The following is a 20728-nucleotide window of genomic DNA, read 5'->3' as shown; positions in this document are numbered from 1 at the left end:
AAAGGAAGCTTAAATCTTATAGGTTTAGTTTTTAAAAGTATGTGATGGAAAAATACCTCCAAATTTCTTTCTATTTGAAAACTCTTATAGCCTTTAAATACAGCAAATTTTATTACCACTGCATATCTTTACTCTTCACGTATGCAAATTTACTTTGCAACATAGTCACTCTGGAGAAGAACAGATTTCTGACATCGAGATGGTAGTTTCTTGATACTGTCACTACAGAATGTTTGCTGACAAAGCCACAACCTGCACCTTTCCATCGATATAAAAGTCAAAGTGAAGTCCTCGAAGGCGTTGCTTAAATTTTGGATACACATGGAAGCAGGATGGGGCCGAGTCGGAAATGTATGGAGGATGGTCAGGGACAGTGAAGTCGAGGTATTGGACAGTTGCAGAGATGCAGTGCTCTTGTGTGACTTAGCATTGTTGAGCAGGAGAGGATGGTCCACGTGTGGACAGTTTTCTGAGAGTCTCTCAATATGCTGAGGTAGTTACACTACACCAAACCTTATCACATGCTACAGTTTAGTTGCAGCGAGCAGTAGCTTGTGTGAGCAGAGTGGAGAAGTCGGCTGAGTAGCATGCATGACATGGAACACATCAACGAATCTAGAAAACAGAATAAAAATTTCTCGAGCATTGGTTTTCAGCATGACCTCGTAGATATTTCTCATTATCACTTTTGTTATGATATTTTCATACTTACAAGTAAGGGATGTGTTGATCCTACTGGATAATGTCCCTGTGAAAACACGAGTCCCTCCAGATAACTACAGACCAAAAATCAATTTTAGAATCAGATGAACCAATGTAGTAAGCAGTTTGTTCCGTTTTCTAATGTTTTGTTTTTAGAGCTGAGGGAATGAACTGTGCAGCATTTGCAAACTTTTGTGTTCTACATATTTAAACACTGCATAGGAAATTGAGCCTACTTCGAATATATTGTTAATTCTTCAGTTAGAGTGTTTTACTGTGAGGAAAATTGTATATATTCTTAAAGGTTTTTACAGAATGTGTCAGCAGTTAAGCCACGCCCTATCAGTGGTGCAAAGAAAGCGTTCTAGGATGAAACATGTATTTGCAAATAAACTGAGTATCTTCAATAACTGAGTATCTAATCTGTTAACAGTTTCACCTGTATTGAGAAGTGAACGTTGTTTTAGTTGCCAATAGCTCCTATTTCAACAGCTTTTTAATTTTTAACAGTCTTAGTGTAAATCTTATTCTTAATTTCATTTAATTTACTAATTATTGGTTGTAGTAAAGTAATACTGTAACAGGTATATTGCTGCAGTTGAGAAAATTTCTTCAACAGTGTATTTTTGAATTTGAGTCGAATATTTGTTTCTAGGTTCATGACTGTATTGAAACTTCGAACACGTTTTCACATTTGAGAGAAGTTTAATCTTGCACTTTTTTATAATTTCAGAAAAATACTGCAAAAATCAAAGACGTGTGCCAAGATTTGAAATTGGAATAATATTATGTACTATACATCTACTGAAGCATTCACTAGAAGTGGCCAAAAAAGTCTGCCGAGGCACAACATTATGCTTGAATGTGGGAGTACAGAAACAGTGAATAACTGCAGGTTTAGATTTGTCACAGTCTATATTTTAATAATGAAGAAAACTCATGGAATGGAGTTCTTTTCGTTTTACTCCAAGGATATCTGTCAGACGGCTACCTTCACCTTAACATGTCTATCAGCTGCTGGTGGTTGTTCTGCTTGGCAAGGTCCAGTGGGGTTTTTCCCTCGTTATTCCTGGCCCAGCGGTCGGCCCCAGCATCTAGCAGTGCCGAAGCCGCCTCTGCATGTTCGCGCAGAGTCGCATTGTGCAGCGGCGTTCGTCCCCACTGATCCCTGGCGTTGTGGTAAGGAGTGTTCGCCAGCAGCAGCCGCACCACAGCCACGTGACCATGATATGCAGCCACAAGCAAGGGCGTGCTCTGCGTTTTGTTCCTGGCATCAGCCTCCGCTCCTGCCTCCAGCAGAAGCCGCACCACAGCCTCGTGGCCATTACTTGCAGCCTTGTGCAGGGGCGTCTCCTGCCAGCCGCTGCTCCTGGCGTCCACGTCTGCTCCACCCACAACCAGGCACTTCACTGCCTTCTCATGTCCCTTCTCTGCTGCCCAGTGCAGGGCGGTGTACCTGCGCTCGTCCTCATCCCTCGCCCCCACGTCCGCACCAGCTGCCAGCAGCGTCTGCAGCTCTGTGACTGCATCCTCCTTCGCTGCCTTAATCAGTCTGCTGTTCTTCTCCTTTTCAGGCAGGCTCCTGTGCAAGAAGGGCAAATTGTCTCATTTTTCGCCAAATACATACTTCTAATTAAGAATACAGCAGAGGAACCTGATATTACACCAGTTCCAAAAAGCAGATCTGACCACTAACTAATCTGCAATTTTCACCACTGAAACAAATAGTAGTATAATAGTCCTCTACGTGCTGCAACCCCTTTTTTAATACACCCAAACGTGGCACTCAGACAGTCATGTCCTCAGATATTTAAATTTCCTGTCATAGCATTTCTTTTATTTGCAAATTTGTCAAAACATCCTCATCAACAGGGTCAGCTAATGCTTAACAGGGAACAATTTAATCGAAATACTTCAGTTACAGGAACAGCTGTAGATTACTTCTTTATCCGTACACACAAACATATCTGTTGGCATATACAGATGTACAAACTTACTGAGAAGAGTGTTTGCATGGTAACAAGCATATCCACAAGCAGTCTCATACTCTCCCATGTTCACACACATTCATGTACACACATACACAGAACCACACCACTAAAACCTCCCCCTTACACACACTCACAGATGTACAAAACATACTCTTAATTTCTTGTAGCTGTAATGTGTCTGAAGGCAACAGCAAATTCTGCAGTTTTTGAAAGTAAATTTATGATTGATGTGCTTGGTTGGATTACTATCTGTAGTAGAGGTCCTTAAAACTATAGTCCTGACACTGCTCATGTATTTACTGATGAACACCTCATGTCCTTCGTTTCGACAGCCTCATTACAATGATTTTAATTCACAATACCTACATTATGACTCTGAATTGCGTTCCATGTTGTCCGAGTTTCGAGTCCCCCTCAGGCACAGGTTTGTGTGTTGTCACTGGCGTAAGTTAGTTTCAGTTAGATTAAGTAGTGTTTCAACCTAGAGCCGATGACCTCAAGCATGTATGTCCCATAGGAACTTATCACCTACCTGCGTTCTATGTCATCATGAATAAAATGTAGCATATTCTTTGTAGTCTGAAGCAACTGAACAACAAATTCTTACTATTACTCTTGCAAGTGAGATAGTATAGCTCACAAATGCAATATAAGATAAGCGGAGTGGACAGAATATGGGGAATTGTTGACGGAGAAGATGAAAGACTTTAAAGAGAGGGTCTGAATGTGGATTATGCCATCCTAGTACATAATAGCGGAAGAGACAGCCCTAGAAAACACGCCCTTCTGGGCCTCTCCCAGTCTGTTGGGACAAAGAACATGAGACAGCTGCTAACAAGGGGAGAGAATGTATAGAAACCTACAAACGATAAGCCACGGAGCAGAATTTTCTATACTTTAATCATATCGAAGCGAGAGTGCACCATCTATATAAAAATAAAAAAGGGAACCTGCCCACATTTATATAATAGCTCACCTACTCAATGCTCCATGACTATCATTTGGAATCTAGAGAGTAAGATGCATTAATACAGCAGTGGGATAACTGCAGGCAACATCTAAAATCTTTTTTGAAGACATTTTATGCACCAAGCGGATCAGATCAGGAAAAAGTGTAATGATGGTAAAGGTCATACAGATCATCATCTAAATGGGAATGTCTCCCTGTCGGAAAAGCCTCGAGCAGTAGTGTGCAGAAGGAATACGAGGGCAGAAACGAGTGACTGATTCCTACAACCCACGATGGAGAAGGAATGAATTCGTTTCTTGCACATACCAACCAAATCTACGTCCCAGAAATGAAGACTGCTCGGATCTTACAAATACATAAAATGCCTCAGTGCTCTCCATCATAGACTTCCTTCATCCATTTCTAGGTCTCGTTAATACACGATAGCAAAATGATAGGGCAGAAAGGTAGATTAAGAATCGAAAAGCACTGTCTTTGGACAAACCAGTTTTAGAAAGTGTAATGGCCTAACTGAAACACTGGTATCATTACCACTGACATCCCAGTTGCATTGCGTGACAAGTATTTGCTAACAGTGTACACAGATACGACAACCGATTATAGTTCTATTATGCCGCTATTGATAAATGGGTTGAAGAATCACCACATCCCGCAGTCATTCATTCACAAGCTATAGCGATTGTTTTCCGATAGAACCCAGATTATACAAAACACTATGAAACAGTAGGACCAAGGAGAGAGAGCTAAAGATTATCAGAAGGCTCAATATTACTGTTTAGCCTTTTTACATCAGACCAACATTCAGTGCTTCAATGAAGTGCAGGATGCAGATGGTTAATATATTTATACTCGTATCAATAGTTTTCCTGTGTGTCAGCAGCAGATGCATAAACTGTTATAGTGTTCAATGAATGGCTGTGTGCGTATATAAGAGACGTAGATTTAACGAAACAAGACTTCTAAGACTAGGACTTTATATTCCTGGTCCCGAACGTGCCAGGAAAATACCTCGCGCGGTGACAGGAGCTTGTTGAGAAGCACACTCAAGAATCATCATTAGCATATACACTGCACAAATAATACCTTACAGGGATTATGGATGCATCTGTTACAGTTCAGAATAGATTACAAAAACTATGTGTTACCGTGAAGGTATCAGAGCATCTAAATCGATTCCAACTAACTCATGGCTAACGGAAGTAACTGTACTTCCGGCGCAGGTCTAATATTTCGTCACTGTCAAATTCTTCATCAAATTCCTCCTGGAACGTTTTCACGTCGTAACTGAAAATCTGGTAACAGAGATGAAAGTGCTATGTAGGCATGTATTGAATAAAGAAGGAACTACTATAGACAGAAGATTTTTACTTCGATGCTCCCTCCTCCTGCGAATACGTGGCCACTTCGCAAAATATAAGATTGGTCATCGGTCTCATCGGTTTAGGGAAGGATGTGGAAGGAAGTCGGCCGTGCCCTTTCAGAGGAACCATCCCGGCATTTGCCTGGAGTGATTTAGGGAAATCACCATCTGGAGTAACATTACGAAAATAACGACAGTGTCCTCTGCTGGTGGTACTCAGTACTAGCGGTCATGGTGAAAACACTGTTTGCCGCCATCATGGATAATTGTACTTACATCACCTGACATCACGACAGTATCCTCTGGCGGCGACGAAATGTACTTAGTTGGGGTTTGGACCCATTGGCCAACGCACCTACATGAAATTGTTTAAATAATAAAGGTAAGTACTTTTTCCCCACGAATCCTTAGGATGTGGTGGCTACTGAGGTTCGTACAAGTGTACTTTCTTTCGCGTCATTTTCTCAGATTAACAGCGAAATCCCAACTGAATTTTGTTTACCAATTAAATTCAAACTTGGCGCCAGTTCATCCGAGGAAGTAGCGGTCAGATGACTTAAGTCAGTAGAGGTAGACCAAGTGGCCTATCTTCACGCGATTTTCTTTGCTTAGTAGAGATAACGGAGGTGTGGCCATTATCCTGATGGAAATTTTTACGTTTTGGTTTTAGGGCGCGAAACTGCTATGGTCATTAGCGCCCGTTCCGTCACTTATGAAACAGTAAAAAACCGAAAATGGAAACCAGCAGCAATGGGAACGAAACTCAAGAAATTGGAGAAACTAAAAGCAGAAGGAAAGCTTAAAAATCCACTACAGAAAGGGGTTGGTTGCCCCCAAAAAAGCTTCAAATGACTGATGTCATTTCACTGGCACTAATAAACTTGAGAAATTGATTTGGGGTGTTGCCAACAATATAGGCACTCCCTACACCAAACGATGTTTTTGAGCCAATCAGTGTAAATAAATGTGGCTTCCGTCATTTGTGCACATAGGACAGGAAATGCCCGACGATAAACAAGTGAAGGGGTACCATCCTTGGGAAACTGACAAAGGTCATGGAGCAGGCAGATCCGGGGACGGAGCCAAGGCGGTGCTGTACCCCAAGTTGTCAAGAAGGTTTCAGGAAAGCGGAAGGAAAGGGAATGGAGCAGTTGACGGAAGCGGACTCCTGGTGGTAGTAGGGAGGAGGGGCTGCGTGCATACTCTACATCAAAGGAGGCGTCGAAAAACATGTCATGGGCCGGATTTGCAGGCATGGAAGAATGATGGCTAGCATAACGACTCAGAAGGACTGCTCGCCGATTGGACAGCGGAGGTTCAGCAGTCTCAGCATAAAGGCTTTCCACAGGGCTGGTGTAAAAAGCTCCAGAGACTAAACGTAATCCACGGTGGTGGAGAGAGTCGAGACGCCGAAGAATAGACGGCCGAGCAGAGGAGTAAACTATGCTTCCATAATCCAACTTCGAGTGCACTAAGGTGCGATAGAGGCGGAGAAGGACCACTCGGTCCGCTCCCCAGGAGGTACCATTCAGGACAAGGAGGGTGTTGAGGGATCGCAGACTGTGAGCCGAAAGATAGGTAACGTGGGAGGACCAGCACTGTTTTCTGTCAAACATAAGACCCAAGAATTTAGCGACGTCCGAAAACGGAAGGTTGACAGGTCCTAGATGTAAGGAGGGTGGAAGAAACTCCTTACGTCGCCAAAAGTTACCAAAAACGGTCTTACTGGGAGAAAAACGGAAGCCGGTTTCGATGCTCCAAGAGTGGAGGCGATCGAGACATCCTTGAAGACGACGTTCAAGAATGCTGGTCCGTTGAGAGCTGTAGTAGATCGCGAAATCGTCCACGAAGAGGGAGCCTGAGATATCAGGAAGGAGACAATCCATAATTGGATTTATGGCAATGGCAAACAGTTCAACACTCACCACTGAGCCCTTTGGTACCCCGTTTTCTTGGGAGAAAGTACGGGAGAGAGTAGTTTTCACCCGCACTCTAAATGTTCGCTCTTCCATAAATTCGCGAAGAAAAAGGGGCAGCCGACCTCGAAAGCCCCAAGAGAACAGTGTGCGGAGGATGCCTGTCCTCCAACAGGTATCGTATGCTCTCTCCAGATCAAAAAATATTGCTACTGTTTGGGGTTTCCGGAGAAAATTCTTCATGAGATAAGTGGAGAGAGCAACAAGATGGTCAACTGCAGAACGATGCTTTCGGAATCCGCACTGGCCAGGTGTTAGAAGTCTGCGGGATTCCCGCCACCAAGCTAAACGGCAATTCACCATACGCTCCAAAACCGTACATACACTACTCGTGAGAGAAATGGGGCGATAGATGGAGGGGAGATGTTTGTCCTTTCCAGGTTTCGGAACAGGAACGACGATAGCTTCCCGCTATCGTCTGGGAAAAGTACTGTCTGTCCAAATTCGATTATAAAGGCGAATGAGGTAACGCAGACTATGGGTTGGTACATGAAGCAACATTTGGACGTTGATACCATCCGGTCCTGGGGCGGAGGAGCGAGAAGAAGAGAGTGCATGTTGGAGTTCCCACATGGAGAAAACAGTATTGTAGCTTTCGCGATTTTGAGAGGAGAAAGCAAGAAGTCGCACTTCCGCTGTACGTTTCTTCTGGAGAAACGCTGGCAGGTGATTTGAGGAGCTCGGAACCTCAGCAAAGTGCTGACCCAATGAGTTAGAAATTCCGACAGGGTCCACTAATTTATCATGCGCGACAGTGAGCCCAGAGACGGGGGAGAAACTAGGCACGCCTGATAACCGTCGAAGCCGACTCCAAACTTCTGAGGAGGGAATGAAGGTGTTAAATGATCTAATAAAGAATTTCCAGCTTGCCTTCCTGCTATCGCGGATGACGCGACGGCATCGCGCACTGAACTGCTTGTAGCGGATACAGTTGGCCACAGTAGGATGGTGGCGGAAAACGCGAAGAGCATGTCGCCGCTGACGTATTGCGTCACCGCACGCCTCGTTCCACCAAGGAACTGGGGGGCGCCGGGGCAATTCGGAGCTGCGTGGTATTGAATGTTCCGCAGCTGTAAGAATAACGTCGGTAATATGTGTGACCTCATCGTCGACGCTGGGAAAGTGACGGTCATCGAATGTCCCCAGAGACGAAAAAAGTGTCCAATCGGCTTGGGCAAACTTCCAGCGTCGCGGGCGCATATATGGCAGTTGAGGAGGACACATGGAAAGTGGTGATTCGAGTGTGTATCGTCAAGGGCGAACCATTCGAAGCGCCGAGCTAGCGGAACAGTACTGACCGAAAGGTCCAAGTGAGAGATATTTGTCGTGGAGGCAGACAAAAAAGTAGGGACCCCAGTGTTAAGGCAAACTAGATCCGCTTGGTGGAAGACGTCTAGCTATAGTGAGCCACGTGGACAAGGATGAGGAGATCCCCAAAGTGGGTTGTGGGCATTGAAGTCCCCAACCAGCAAATATGGGGGTGGAAGCCGACCAAGGAGATGAAGGAGATCAGCTCGTGCCATTGGTGTGGACGATGGAATGTATACAGCACGAAGAGAAAAAGTATATCCAGAAAGGGAAAGACGGACAGCGACAGCTTGGAAGGGAGTGTTTAAATGGATTGGGTGATAATGGAGAGTATCATGGAGAAGAATCATGAGTCCTCCATGGGCTGGAGTGCCTTCAACAGAAGGGAGATCAAATCGGAAGGACTGAAAATGGGGGAGAACAAAGCGGTCATGGGGACGCAGCTTTGTTTCCTGAAGACAGAAGATGACCGGTGAGTAGGATCGTAAGAGGATCGACAATTCATCCAGATTGGCTCGAATGCCGCAGATATTCCAGTGGATAATGGACATAGGGTGAACAGAAAATGGAGGAATGTGACCAAGGTTGCTGTCAACTCATCGACTGCTCAGAGCTTGAGACCGACAGCATGGAATGGCATTCAGCCGAAGGCAGAAGATCCTGATCCATAGGTTGTTCTGGAGCAGCTCCTGCCACCAGTGATCGGCCGGTTGATCGCCCGCCAGAAGTGCGCCTCGGCGACACAGAAGACGGCCAAGGGCGATTTCCGCCGGGTGGTGCTGTGGATGGGACACGCTTTGGTGGAGAAGGAGATGAACTGGGTTTCTTAGTAGCCTTCTTGGAAATATAATGTTTAGATGAAGGAGGAACCGATGGTTGTGAAGTTGGAGTATGTAAAAAATCTTTGAGTATGCTCTTTTTTCGAAATCTTGGTGTCTGACTTTTGGGCTCGAGATTTAGCAGAACCCGCTGAAGGGTGAGCCATAGAGTGGGCAGGCGAAAGAGGTGAGGTGGAACGGGCGATCTTTGCGCTGGCCGATCTGTCGACCGTGGCACTAAAGGTGAGGTTGCAAGTCTGCGTGGCCATCTCCTTTGTTGGCCGAGGAGAAGCAAGGACAGTGCTGTATTTTCCTGTCTGAGGCACGGTGGGCTGTCCACTGGCGAATAATTTTTGAGCAGCAAAGGTCGACACCTTTTTCTTCACTCTGATTTTCTGGATGAGCTTTTCTTTTTTAAAAATGGGGCAATCTCAAGACGAAACAGCGTGGTCGCCCATACAGTTGATGCAGCGAGGGGATGGAGGTGGACAAGCACCCTCATGGGCATCTTTGCCACATGTAACACATTTGGCCGGATTGGAACAGGACTGGCTGGTGTGATTGAACCGCTGACACCGATAGCAACGCGTAGGGTTTGGAACGTAAGGGCGAACGGAAATTATTTCACAACCTGCTTTGATTTTCGATGGGAGTTGAACTTTGTCGAATGTCAAGAAGACAGTGCGGGTTGGAATGAGGTTCATGTCAACCCTTTTCATAACCCTATGAACAGCCGTTACGCCCTGGTCAGACAGGTAGTGCTGAATTTCTTCGTCAGACAATCCATCGAGGGAGCATGTACACTCCTGGAAATGCAAAAAAGAACACATTGACACCGGTGTGTCAGACCCACCATACTTGCTCCAGACACTGCGAGAGGGCTGTACAAGCAATGATCACACGCACGGCACAGCGGACACACCAGGAACCGCGGTGTTGGCCGTCGAATGGCGCTAGCTGCGCAGCATTTGTGCACCGCCGCCGTCAGTGTCAGCCAGTTTGCCGTGGCATACGGAGCTCCATCGCAGTCTTTAACACTGGTAGCATGCCGCGACAGCGTGGACGTGAACAGTATGTGCAGTTGACAGACTTTGAGCGAGGGCGTATAGTGGGCATGCGGGAGGCCAGGTGGACGTACCGCCGAATTGCTCAACACGTGGGGCGTGAGGTCTCCACAGTACATCGATGTTGTCGCCAGTGGTCGGCGGAGGGTGCACGTGCCCGTCGACCTGGGACCGGACCGCAGTGACGCACGGATGCACGCCAAGACCGTAGGATCCTACGCAGTGCCGTAGGGGACCGCACCGCCACTTCCCAGCAAATTAGGGACACTGTTGCTCCTGGGGTGTCGGCGAGGACCATTCGCAACCGTCTCCATGAAGCTGGGATACGGTCCCGCACACCGTTAGGCCATCTTCCACTCACGCATCTTCCACATCGTGCAGCCCGCCTCCAGTGGTGTCGCGACAGGCGTGAATGGAGGGATGAATGGAGACATGTCGTCTTTAGCGATGGGAGTCGCTTCTGCCTTGGTGCCAATGATGGTCGTATGCGTCTTTGGCGCCGTGCAGGTGAGCGCCACAATCAGGACTGCATACGACCGAGGCACACAGGGCCAACACCCGGCATCATGGTGTGGGGAGCGATCTCCTACACTGGCCGTACACCACTGGTGATCGTCGAGGGGACACTGAATAGTGCACGGTACATCCAAACCGTCATCGAACCCATCGTTCTACCATTCCTAGACCGGCAAGGGAACTTGCTGTTCCAACAGGACAATGCACGTCCGCATGTATCCTGTGCCACCCAACGTGCTCTAGAAGGTGTAAGTCAACTACCCTGGCCAGCAAGATCTCCGGATCTGTCCCCCATTGAGCATGTTTGGGACTGGATGAAGCGTCGTCTCACGCGGTCTGCACGTCCAGCACGAACGCTGGTCCAACTGAGGCGCCAGGTGGAAATGGCATGGCAAACCGTTCCACAGGACTACATCCAGCATCTCTACGATCGTCTCCATGGGAGAATAGCAGCCTGCATTGCTGCGAAAGGTGGATATACACTGTACTAGTGCCGGCATTGTGCATGCTCTGTTGCCTGTGTCTATGTGCCTGTGGTTCTGTCAGTGTGATCATGTGATGTATCTGACCCCAGGAATGTGTCAATAAAGTTTCCCCTTCCTGGGACAATGAATTCACGGTGTTCTTATTTCAATTTCCAGGAGTGTATAAACGACTCCACGTGAGGAATTTAAAGTGCGGTGCAGTTCCACCCGGACATGGAAGGTGTGGAGAAGTGAAGCACGCGGCAATTTTTGTGCCTGGAGGGCACTGACTGTTTCTAACAACAAGGTGCCATTCCGTAATCTGGAACAAGACTTTACAGGACCTGCAATTGCGTCGACACCTTTCTGAATAATGAAAGGGTTGACTGTGGAGAAGTCGTGACCTTCGTCAGAGTGAGAAACAACAAGGAACTGTGGCATCGATGGAAGAACTGACTGTGGCTGAGACTCAGTCAACTTGCGTTTGTGAGCAGACATAGTGGAAGGTGAGGAAACCATTGCGGAAGAATCCCCCATGATTACCAGCATCTCCGATGGCGCGCTCCTCCCTTGTGGGGGCCCTCTCTGAGGGCACACCCGCCTTAGGTGATTGTTCACACCTCAGGTCACACATCCCAACAAACGGACGGAGGGACCAATCGGCACTTTCGGAAGTTATCAGCTCGGGTAATCACCCCTTCCTGGGCCTGGCCGTTACCAGGGGGTACATATGTGTGCTACCTGTCTACCCAGGGCGGGGAATTACGCGTTACCCCGTCACCGGCTACGCACAAAAATGCGTGGGTCGGCCTTCAGACAAGCACAGGGAGGAAGAAAGAGAAAGGGAAAAACAAAGAAAGGGAAAGGAAAGAAGAGAGGTCTCAAACGCGGCAGCGGAGAGAAGGGTAAAGAGAAGAGGTAAGGAAAAGAGAAGGACAAAGGATGGATGAAGACATACAAGCAGAGAAGGCGAAGAATGCGTTACATTTACGAGCGTCCGTCTCCGGACATACGCACAAACCATACTCCCAGAGGGGGAGAAAGGGAAGGAAAGAGCCAGAGGTGTGGGGAGGGGGGGGGGGCGAAGATGGGGGATAGGGAAGGATGCGGAAAAGGAAGGTATGCAGCCCGGAAAGGAAGGAGGGCTACATTAGCTCGGGGTCCCGTGCTCGCTACGCACATATCCACTAAAGAGTTGTGGACCCCCTGGGGGGCTGTTGGAATTTGAACTTACAGCCTTTTCTCTGGGTGAGGGGGGCGTGGCCCTTTCCCACGAAAACTCCAACTTCCCGCCATTTTGGATGACGTCATGCGCTGTTGCCAAGTGCACACAACGCCATGTTGGATGACGTCTTCGCCGCTTTCTTGGATACATCTGGGAACAATGGAGAGTGACCTGTGGCCCCTTGTCCCAACACTCGTGATACTACCGCCATCTGTTTATGTGCATGTCGCTATCCCATGACCTTTGTCACCTCACTTTATAGTAACATTGGCACGACTGTTTCAGTCATGGGACACTCCGCCAAATCTCTGCTACCTGAACATGGTCAAATAATCTTCATGTGAATGCGGAAGTGAAGAAGGTGGTTATCACATTTTCGTCAGGTGCCACGAAAGGTATCAAGAATTTAAGAAACTATTACGGTATCTGAGGTTCTCTTTCTACGAACATTAAGATCCTTCTAGTAACAGAAGTTCCAGAAATGTATAGTACCTCTACAGTTTTGTAACAAATGGTCACATAAGAATATAGGAAAAGGGAATTTCTTATTTTATAGTTCACTAAATATGTTATATTTAGTGTACTGTAAGATAAAAAATTCTCGTTTCCTATATTCGATCATTGAGTTAAATCCAGTTTAATAAGATTTAACAGGTTAGCGTTGTTCCTTGTCTGATGCTGGTTGTATAGTTCGCCCCCCAAAAACCATTAATAAATCTAAACAAAATGTATTCCATACTTCTGTCCTGAACCGAAGTTGGAATACATGGCCAGAATACAACGTTCTTTTTGCCGAACACTACTGAGGATATTGATAGAAGCGGAATTTGAAGGTGGACGCAAGACGATTCTGTTGCATGTTCCAAGGCAAAAACATAAAACGCAGTGGCTGGCCTTATATGCGCCTCTGCATGTCGTTAGCCATTGGCTCGTGAACGACACCCACCATTCTTATCCTGTATCATTACTGGTGTGGTGTACTGGGTCTGCTTGTCCGAGGTGTAACCGCCACTGTTGACATTTATTGCCAGCAACTGAGATGTCTTGCAGACGCAAGCCGAGAATAACGGCCAGGAAGATTGTGTGAAGTGGTACTGCTCCACGATGACGCCAGCCCGCATTCTGCTAGACTGTCATATGCACCTGATCTCGTGCACCATTTTTACCTTCTGCAATCTCTATGAAAAAGTTGTGAAGGAACTTGTTTGCTGGATGAACATGCGCTCGGAATTTGGGTCAACGAGTTATTCGACTCAAATCCACGAGATCGAAAAGTTGCTCCAGCGCTGGCAGACTGTTGTACATACAGAAGGAGGACACGTTAGTGATGACTGAAGCCTCTGTTATGTTGTGTCTAATTAACATATGGAAAAAGGCTACGAAATTATTCACCAACACAATAGAAGAGCGAATGGAAGTTTGAGCCAGTAGTGGTCGTCTGTTGAGGACAGCAATACACGCATTCCAAGCCCAGCAGGGTTTAAGTTTTCAGGGCTCAGTAGTCTATGAAATGTCACTTAAACCTACATATACAAAATCTAAACACTCCATATCCTTATTCTGCTGCTTTATATATTTGTTTCCTTTTTCCTGCTTGCGATTCCTTCAACATTTCTGTTTCAGTATCACCAAAAAATTGCATTCTAAATTATTTATTGGCATAAATCTGTGTCACCTATTTCCTAAACGATTCATTCTCAGAGAGCCATCACCGGTAGAAGAAATTGCATCCAATGCATCAGTATATTCAGTATCTATGGAAAAGGATTTTCTTTTATTACATATTTCCCTTATAACTGCAGTGAATGATATCTTGAGTCATACTGTGAACCCAGAGAGAGATGTAAGGAATCCCTTAATCCATGGCTATTCGTCACCAGAATTTATAGAAGGAATAAATTCTCTCGATAATTATAGCCTCTGTGTTCCCAAATATGCACTACAGCGCTATTCGATTTCCTTGCACTCAACCCTTGGTTGATGCCCCGACAAGTCGCACTGTGTAGTGGCGGAACTCACCGCAGGCGAGAGACGGCAGAGTCATCTGGCGGAGGAGCGGTGCGGCTGGCCGTGGGCGGCGCAGCAGTGGCAGGGGTGCAGCTGCGGTCTCCCTGCGGCCCACTGCCGTCTGCAGAGGTCGGCGTGCTGCAAAGACAGACAGGCAGGGTGTGGTAAACTCTGTCCACTTATGAGGCCAGAGGGCAGCTTACTACATACATTGCTGCTGGGGGATCGTCTTCACACAAACAGAACACACACTGCCAATGACAATAGTAGGTCTGCTACGAAGATTATCTTACCCTCGATCTAACCAGTTTACACACTTCTCTTGAGTTCCTCAGACCTGTAGCTTAGCATAACAAAAAACAAAAGACAGTACGTAGATACAAAGACTTCCGTTTTGATAGAGTAATACGAAAATAGAATTTACAACAAGAATCACACGGAAACTGGAACAGCAATAACCTTTGAATGTACTTATCGTCGTATTGTTTTAATCAAATGTTTCTGGTAGCTCATGTGTTACTGACAGGGCTGTAGGAGGCTCACATGATAGTGAGGCAACAAGCACCCTCCGAACACAGTTGTTGTTGTGGTCTTCCGTCCTGAGACTGGTTTGATGCAGCTCTCCATACTACTCTATCCTGTGCAAGCTTCTTCATCTCCCAGTACCTACTGCAACCTACATCCATCTGAATCTGCTTAGTGTATTCATCTCTTGGTCTCCCTCTACGATTTTTACCTTCCACGCTGCCCTCCAATGCTAAATTTGTGATCCCTTGATGCCTCAAAACATGTCCTACCAACCGATCCCTTCTTCTAGTCAAGTTGTGCCACAAACTTCTCATCTCCCCAATCCTATTCAATACCTCCTCATTAGTTAAGTGATCTACCCACCTTATCTTCAGCATTCTTCTGTAACACCACATTTCGAAAGCTTCTATTCTCTTCTTGTCCAAACTGATTATCGTCCATGTTTCACTTCCATACATGGCTACACTCCATACAAATACTTTCAGAAACGACTTCCTGACACTTAAATCTATACTCGATGTTAACAAATTTCTCTTCTTCAGAAACGATTTCCTTGCCATTGCCAGTCTACATTTTAGATCCTCTCTACTTCGACCATCATCAGTTATTTTACTCCCTAAATAGCAAAACTCCTTTACTACTGTGTCTCATTTCCTAATCTAATACCCTCAGCACCACCCGACTTAATTCGACTACATTCCATTATCCTCGTTTCGATTTTGTTGATGTTCATCTTATATCCTCCTTTCAAGACACTGTCCATTCCGTTCAACTGCTCTTCCAAGTCCTTTGCTGTCTCTGACAGAATTACAATGTCATCGGCTAACCTCAAAGTTTTTACTTCTTCTCCATGAATTTTAATACCTACTCCGAATTTTTCTTTTGTTTCCTTTACTGCTTGCTCAATATACAGATTGAATAACATTGGGGAGAGGCTACAACCCTGCCTCACTCCTTTCCCAACCACTGCTTCCCTTTCATGCCCCTCGACTCATATAACTGCCATCTGGTTTCGGTACAAATTGTAAATAGCCTTTCGCTCCCTGTATTTTACCCCCTGCCACCTTCAGAATTTGAAAGAGAGTATTCCAGTTAACGTTGTCAAAAGCTTTCTTTCAGTCTACAAATGCTAGAAACGTAGGTTTGCCTTTTCTTAATCTTTCTTCTAAGATAAGTCGTAAGGTTAGTATTGCCTCACGTGTTCCAACATTTCTACGGAATCCAAACTGATCCTCCCCGAGGTCCGCTTCTACCAGTTTTTCCATTCGTCTGCAAAGAATTTGCGTTACTATTTTGCAGCTGTGACTTATTAAACTGATAATTCTATAATTTTCACATCTGTCAACACCTGCTTTCTTTGGGATTGGAATTATTATATTCTTCTTGAAGTCTGTGGGTATTTCGCCTGTCTCATACATCTTGTTCATTAGATGGTAGAGTTTTGTCAGGACTGGCTCTCCCGAGGCCATCAGTAGTTCTAATGGAATGTTGTCTACTCCTGGGGCCTTGTTTCGACTCAGGTCTTTCAGTGCTCTGTCAAACTCTTCACGCAGTATTTTATCTCCCATTTCATCTTCATCTACATCCTCTTCCATTTCCATAATATTGTCCTCAAGTACATCGCCCTTGTATAAACCCTCTATATACTCCTTCCACCTTTCTGCCTTCCTTTCTTTGCTTAGAACTGGGTTCCCATCTGAGCTCTTGATATTCATACAAGTGGTTCTCTTCTCTCCAAAGGCCTCTAATTTTCCTGTAGGCAGAATCTATCTTACCCCTAGTGAGACAAGCCTCTACATCCTTACATTTGTACTCTAGCCATCCCTGCTTAGCCATTTTGCACTTCCTGTCAATCTCATTTTTGAGACGTTTGTATTCCTTTTTGCCTGCTTCATTTACTGCATTTTTATATTTTCTCCTTTCATCAATTAAATTTAATATTTCTTCTGTTACCCAAGGATTTCTATTAGCACTCGTCTTTTTACCTACTTGATCCTCTGCTGCCTTCACTATTTCACCCCTCAAAGCCACCCATTGTTCTTGTGGTGTATTTCTTTCCCCCATTCCTGTCAATTGTTCCCTTATGCTCTCCCTGAAACTCTACAACCTCTGGTTCTTTCAGTTTATCCAAGTCCCATCTCCTTAAATTCCCGCCTTTTTGCAGTTTCTTCAGTTTCAATCTGCAGTTCATAACCAATAGATTGTGGTCAGAATCCACATCTGCCCCTGGAAATGTCTTACAATTTAAAACCTGGTTCCTAAATCTCTGTCTTACCATTATGTAATCTATCAGATACCTTTTAGTACCTCCAGGATTCTTCCAGGTATACAACCTTCTTTCATGATTCTTGAACCAAGTGTTAGCGATGAGTAAGTTATGCTCTGTGCAAAATTCTACAAGGTGGCTTCCTCTTTCATTTCTTCCCCCCCAATCCATATTCACCTACTATGTTTCCTTCTCTCCCTTTTCCTACTGACGAATTCCAGTCACCCATGACTTAAATTTTCGTCTCCCTTCACTACCTGAATAATTTCTTTTATCTCGTCATACATTTCATCAATTTCTTCATCATCTGCAGAGCTAGTTGGCATATAAACTTGTACTACTGTAGTAGGCATGGGCTTTGTGTGTATCTTGGCCACAATAATGCGTTCACTATGCTGTTTGTAGTAGCTAACCCGCACTCCTATTTTTTTTATTCATTATTAAACCTACTCCTGCATTACCCCTATTTGATTTTGTGTTTATAACCCTGTATTCACCTGACCAAAAGTCGTGTTCCTCCTGCCACCTAACTTCACTAATTCCCACTATATCTAACTTTAACCTATCCATTTCCCTTTTTAAATTTTCTAACCTACCTGCCCGATTAAGGGATCTGACATTCCACGCTCCAATCCGTAGAATGCCAGTTTTCTTTCTCCTGATAATGACGTCCTCTTGAGTAGTCCCCGCCCAGAGATCTGAATGGGGGACTATTTTACCTCCGGAATATTTTACCCAAGAGAATGCCATCATCATTTAAACATACAGTAAAGCTGCACGTCCTCCGGAAAAATTACGGCTGTAGTTTCCCCTTGCTTTCAGCCGTTCGCAGTACCAGCACAGCAACGCCGTTTTGGTTAATGTTACAAGGCCAGATCAGTCAATTATCCAGACTGTTGCCCCTGCAACTACTGAAAAGGCTGCTGTCCCTCTTCAGGAACCACATGTTTGTCTGGCCTCTCAACAGATACCCCTCCGTTGTGGTTGCACCTACGGTACGGTACGGCCGAACAGAGTGGTGAAGGCAATTGAGGTGAATAAAGTGAACAGAATTTACCAAACCATTGTTTCCCATTCGTGTAATCAACAAATATCAAGTGCGCTTGCTTTTTCACTCTAGAATCGATGTATTTGATTCTATGTTTTGTTTTGTAACGATTGCTATTAATGTCACTCGTTACAACATCTTTGCAAATGTGTTGTACAAAACAAATGTTATGGCTAGACATTGACGTATCTGACAAAAAAGCTACATGTATGGTAAAAGCTACCTGCATGGTAATATAGTTTAAATTTCCTGTGGGGTTGACTGTGGTGACTCACCAAACCATCGGAAAGTTAGATTTCGGTCGCCACCCTGGAATCCCGCTATTAAGATGGGTCATTTCGGTTTGTGTTTCCATCCAACTGCCGTAACTCTCGCACTGACCACTACACGGCTACCAGCAGAATACAAACCACAAGCACTGTAATAAGGTATAATGTCCATGCCGTGATAGTGGTAGGTGCACGTGCCACAAATGCTCACCGGTGGTGAGAGGCTAGGAGACTCACTGAAATGAAGCATGCTGATGGGAACACGAAGCTACTACATCCTTGTAATTGTCCCTCGATAGTGCTACACATAGTTTATAGCCAGACACAGAAACGGCTAACCACACTGCTGTGTACAGTCAAATTTGCAGCTCTAAATTTCAAACATGAATATTGACCTTTAAGACACAAAAATTTGCATTTACGTCTTCAATGAAATCTAGAATGAAATATGTCGGTTCTTAATTGCACAGACGAACTCTTCGAATTCAACTATTACAGCGCCAATTACCATGTATGGAAATCAATGGTTTCGTTAACAGGGAATTCCATGTCAAATCAAGTGCTACAACCTGATCCTCTTAGATTTTTTCTGAAATGAAGTATACATATATTACTCATAAATCGTGACAGAAATTAATTTTTCACATTTTTCTGACGAGAAGTTACCGAGTAGTGAACCTTAAAAAATTGAAAGACGACAAATTTTTTGCTCACAGAACGATGTTATTTTCATTACAGTTCGTGTTCTAATTAAGCTAGAACAATAAAATTTACTTCATTGGAAAGCTCTCTTAAAGAGCTTTTTTATGATAACGAACATCATCAGAGTTTGAATACACTTTTGTTATTATTTTGTCCTTGCTAAAAGGAATTAAAGTGTGAAGTTTTTGTGTCCCTACAATTTTGCAGCATTTCTCAAATCTCTCCGTAACTTTCATTTCTTCATTTTTGTGATCTTTAGTAGCATACTTGAAGTTCATTCCTTCTACGTTATCATTGGCAAACATGTAAGGTTGTTTTCGTGTCATTATTTGATCACTGTATGTCCGTTGCAGACTTGCTCGAGCTGCAAGTCGTTTAACTGTTCCATCGACACCATCACTAGCTCCCTTCCCATGTGAGGTGACTGAAAAATACCATTCAGCTTCAGTTTGGAAATCGTCTTCATTATGGCCTTTTTTTATAGTGAGCTGCTGCTCCATCAGAGAAATAATATATTTTTCTTGGTTTTCTACTGAATTTAACTGTCAGGAAGTCCATCAAGTATGATTGGAACAAATGCACAGCAACATTGTCGTGTTAGGCATTCTGATATCATTACAAGACATTTGTGCTCGAGTTTGTTCCCATCCTTTTAATAAGCAACAATGGGATGAATCGTTGCTTGCATGTTTGTCCAGTGATAGCCTTGAACTTCGTCCTGGATGACAAAGGAGTAATTCTCAGACAAGTCACAGATCACTAACACCTCGCCTTCTTTAAGTTCATTTCTCAGTTTCTTTTGAAAGGTTCATTGTTGACTAGCTGCAAACGAAGGTCGTGTAAGCGATTTTAATTTATCAAAAGAACAATGAATAAAGTTGCCAGATGATTTTATGATTGTTTCTAGAGATGTGTGATCAACGGAAACCCATTGCTGATAAATCATATTATCAATATCATTAGTATTCAACAAATCTTGTAAATATGTCGTAAATGTATCTGGGCCAGGGCAGAATTTACATTCACCAAAATGACAAGCAGGTAATGACGGATCACATGCAACCCTTTCAATGCAGTCTTTGTAAGTTTTTATTGGATTATCTTTATCCTTTGTCAGCTGAGGAATGTTACATCCAGTCAGCATAAGTTTGAAGTTTTGATGTGTAGCACACACACACACACACACACACACACACACACACACACACACACACACACACACACACACTATGTGTACCAAAAGCACAATATCTTTTTCCAGGCATTGCCCTGCTTATATCATCAGAACAATAAATGTTTCTAACAAAATCAGTGGTTGTTTGATCAAGAGTCTTGCCGGAGTTTGGGTTTGGTGAAGACAACATTCCCTTGGCCTTTACCAAATCTTTTACTCGTAATTTGTTACGTTAAACTCATCTTGAAGCTTCTTAACACTACAGCTTTTAGGTAACATGGTAAGAATTTCCATCTGTTTACTTCGAGATGTACATGTACGAACTTTATCTTTCAGCTAA

General features: G+C 44.5%; 1 protein-coding gene across 1 annotated transcript; it reads right to left on the bottom strand.

Annotated features, from left to right (window-relative positions):
- Window positions 1-1695: 1695 nt before the first annotated feature.
- On the bottom strand, window positions 1696-18260 carry LOC124712480 (serine/threonine-protein phosphatase 6 regulatory ankyrin repeat subunit B-like). Its single transcript, XM_047242775.1, has 3 exons — window positions 18253-18260; window positions 14414-14539; window positions 1696-2284 (listed from the first exon to the last, which is right to left on the bottom strand). The coding sequence occupies exons 1-3, from the start codon at window positions 18258-18260 to the stop codon at window positions 1696-1698; spliced, it is 723 nt and encodes a 240-aa protein (XP_047098731.1).
- Between the last annotated feature and the right edge of the window lie 2468 nt (window positions 18261-20728).

Source organism: Schistocerca piceifrons, chromosome 8 (genome assembly GCF_021461385.2).
Source record: "Schistocerca piceifrons isolate TAMUIC-IGC-003096 chromosome 8, iqSchPice1.1, whole genome shotgun sequence".
NCBI classification, from domain to species: domain Eukaryota; kingdom Metazoa; phylum Arthropoda; class Insecta; order Orthoptera; family Acrididae; genus Schistocerca; species Schistocerca piceifrons.
This window is presented reverse-complemented; position numbering and strand designations above follow the sequence as displayed.

What these genes read in the sequence shown, in the direction of transcription:
- LOC124712480 (XM_047242775.1), bottom strand. An exon ending in TCTGCCGTCTCTCGCCTGCG is followed by an intron (nt 2,285 to 14,413) that starts GTGAGTTCCGCC and finishes CTTCTTGCACAG; the next exon opens with GAGCCTGCCTGAAAAGGAGA.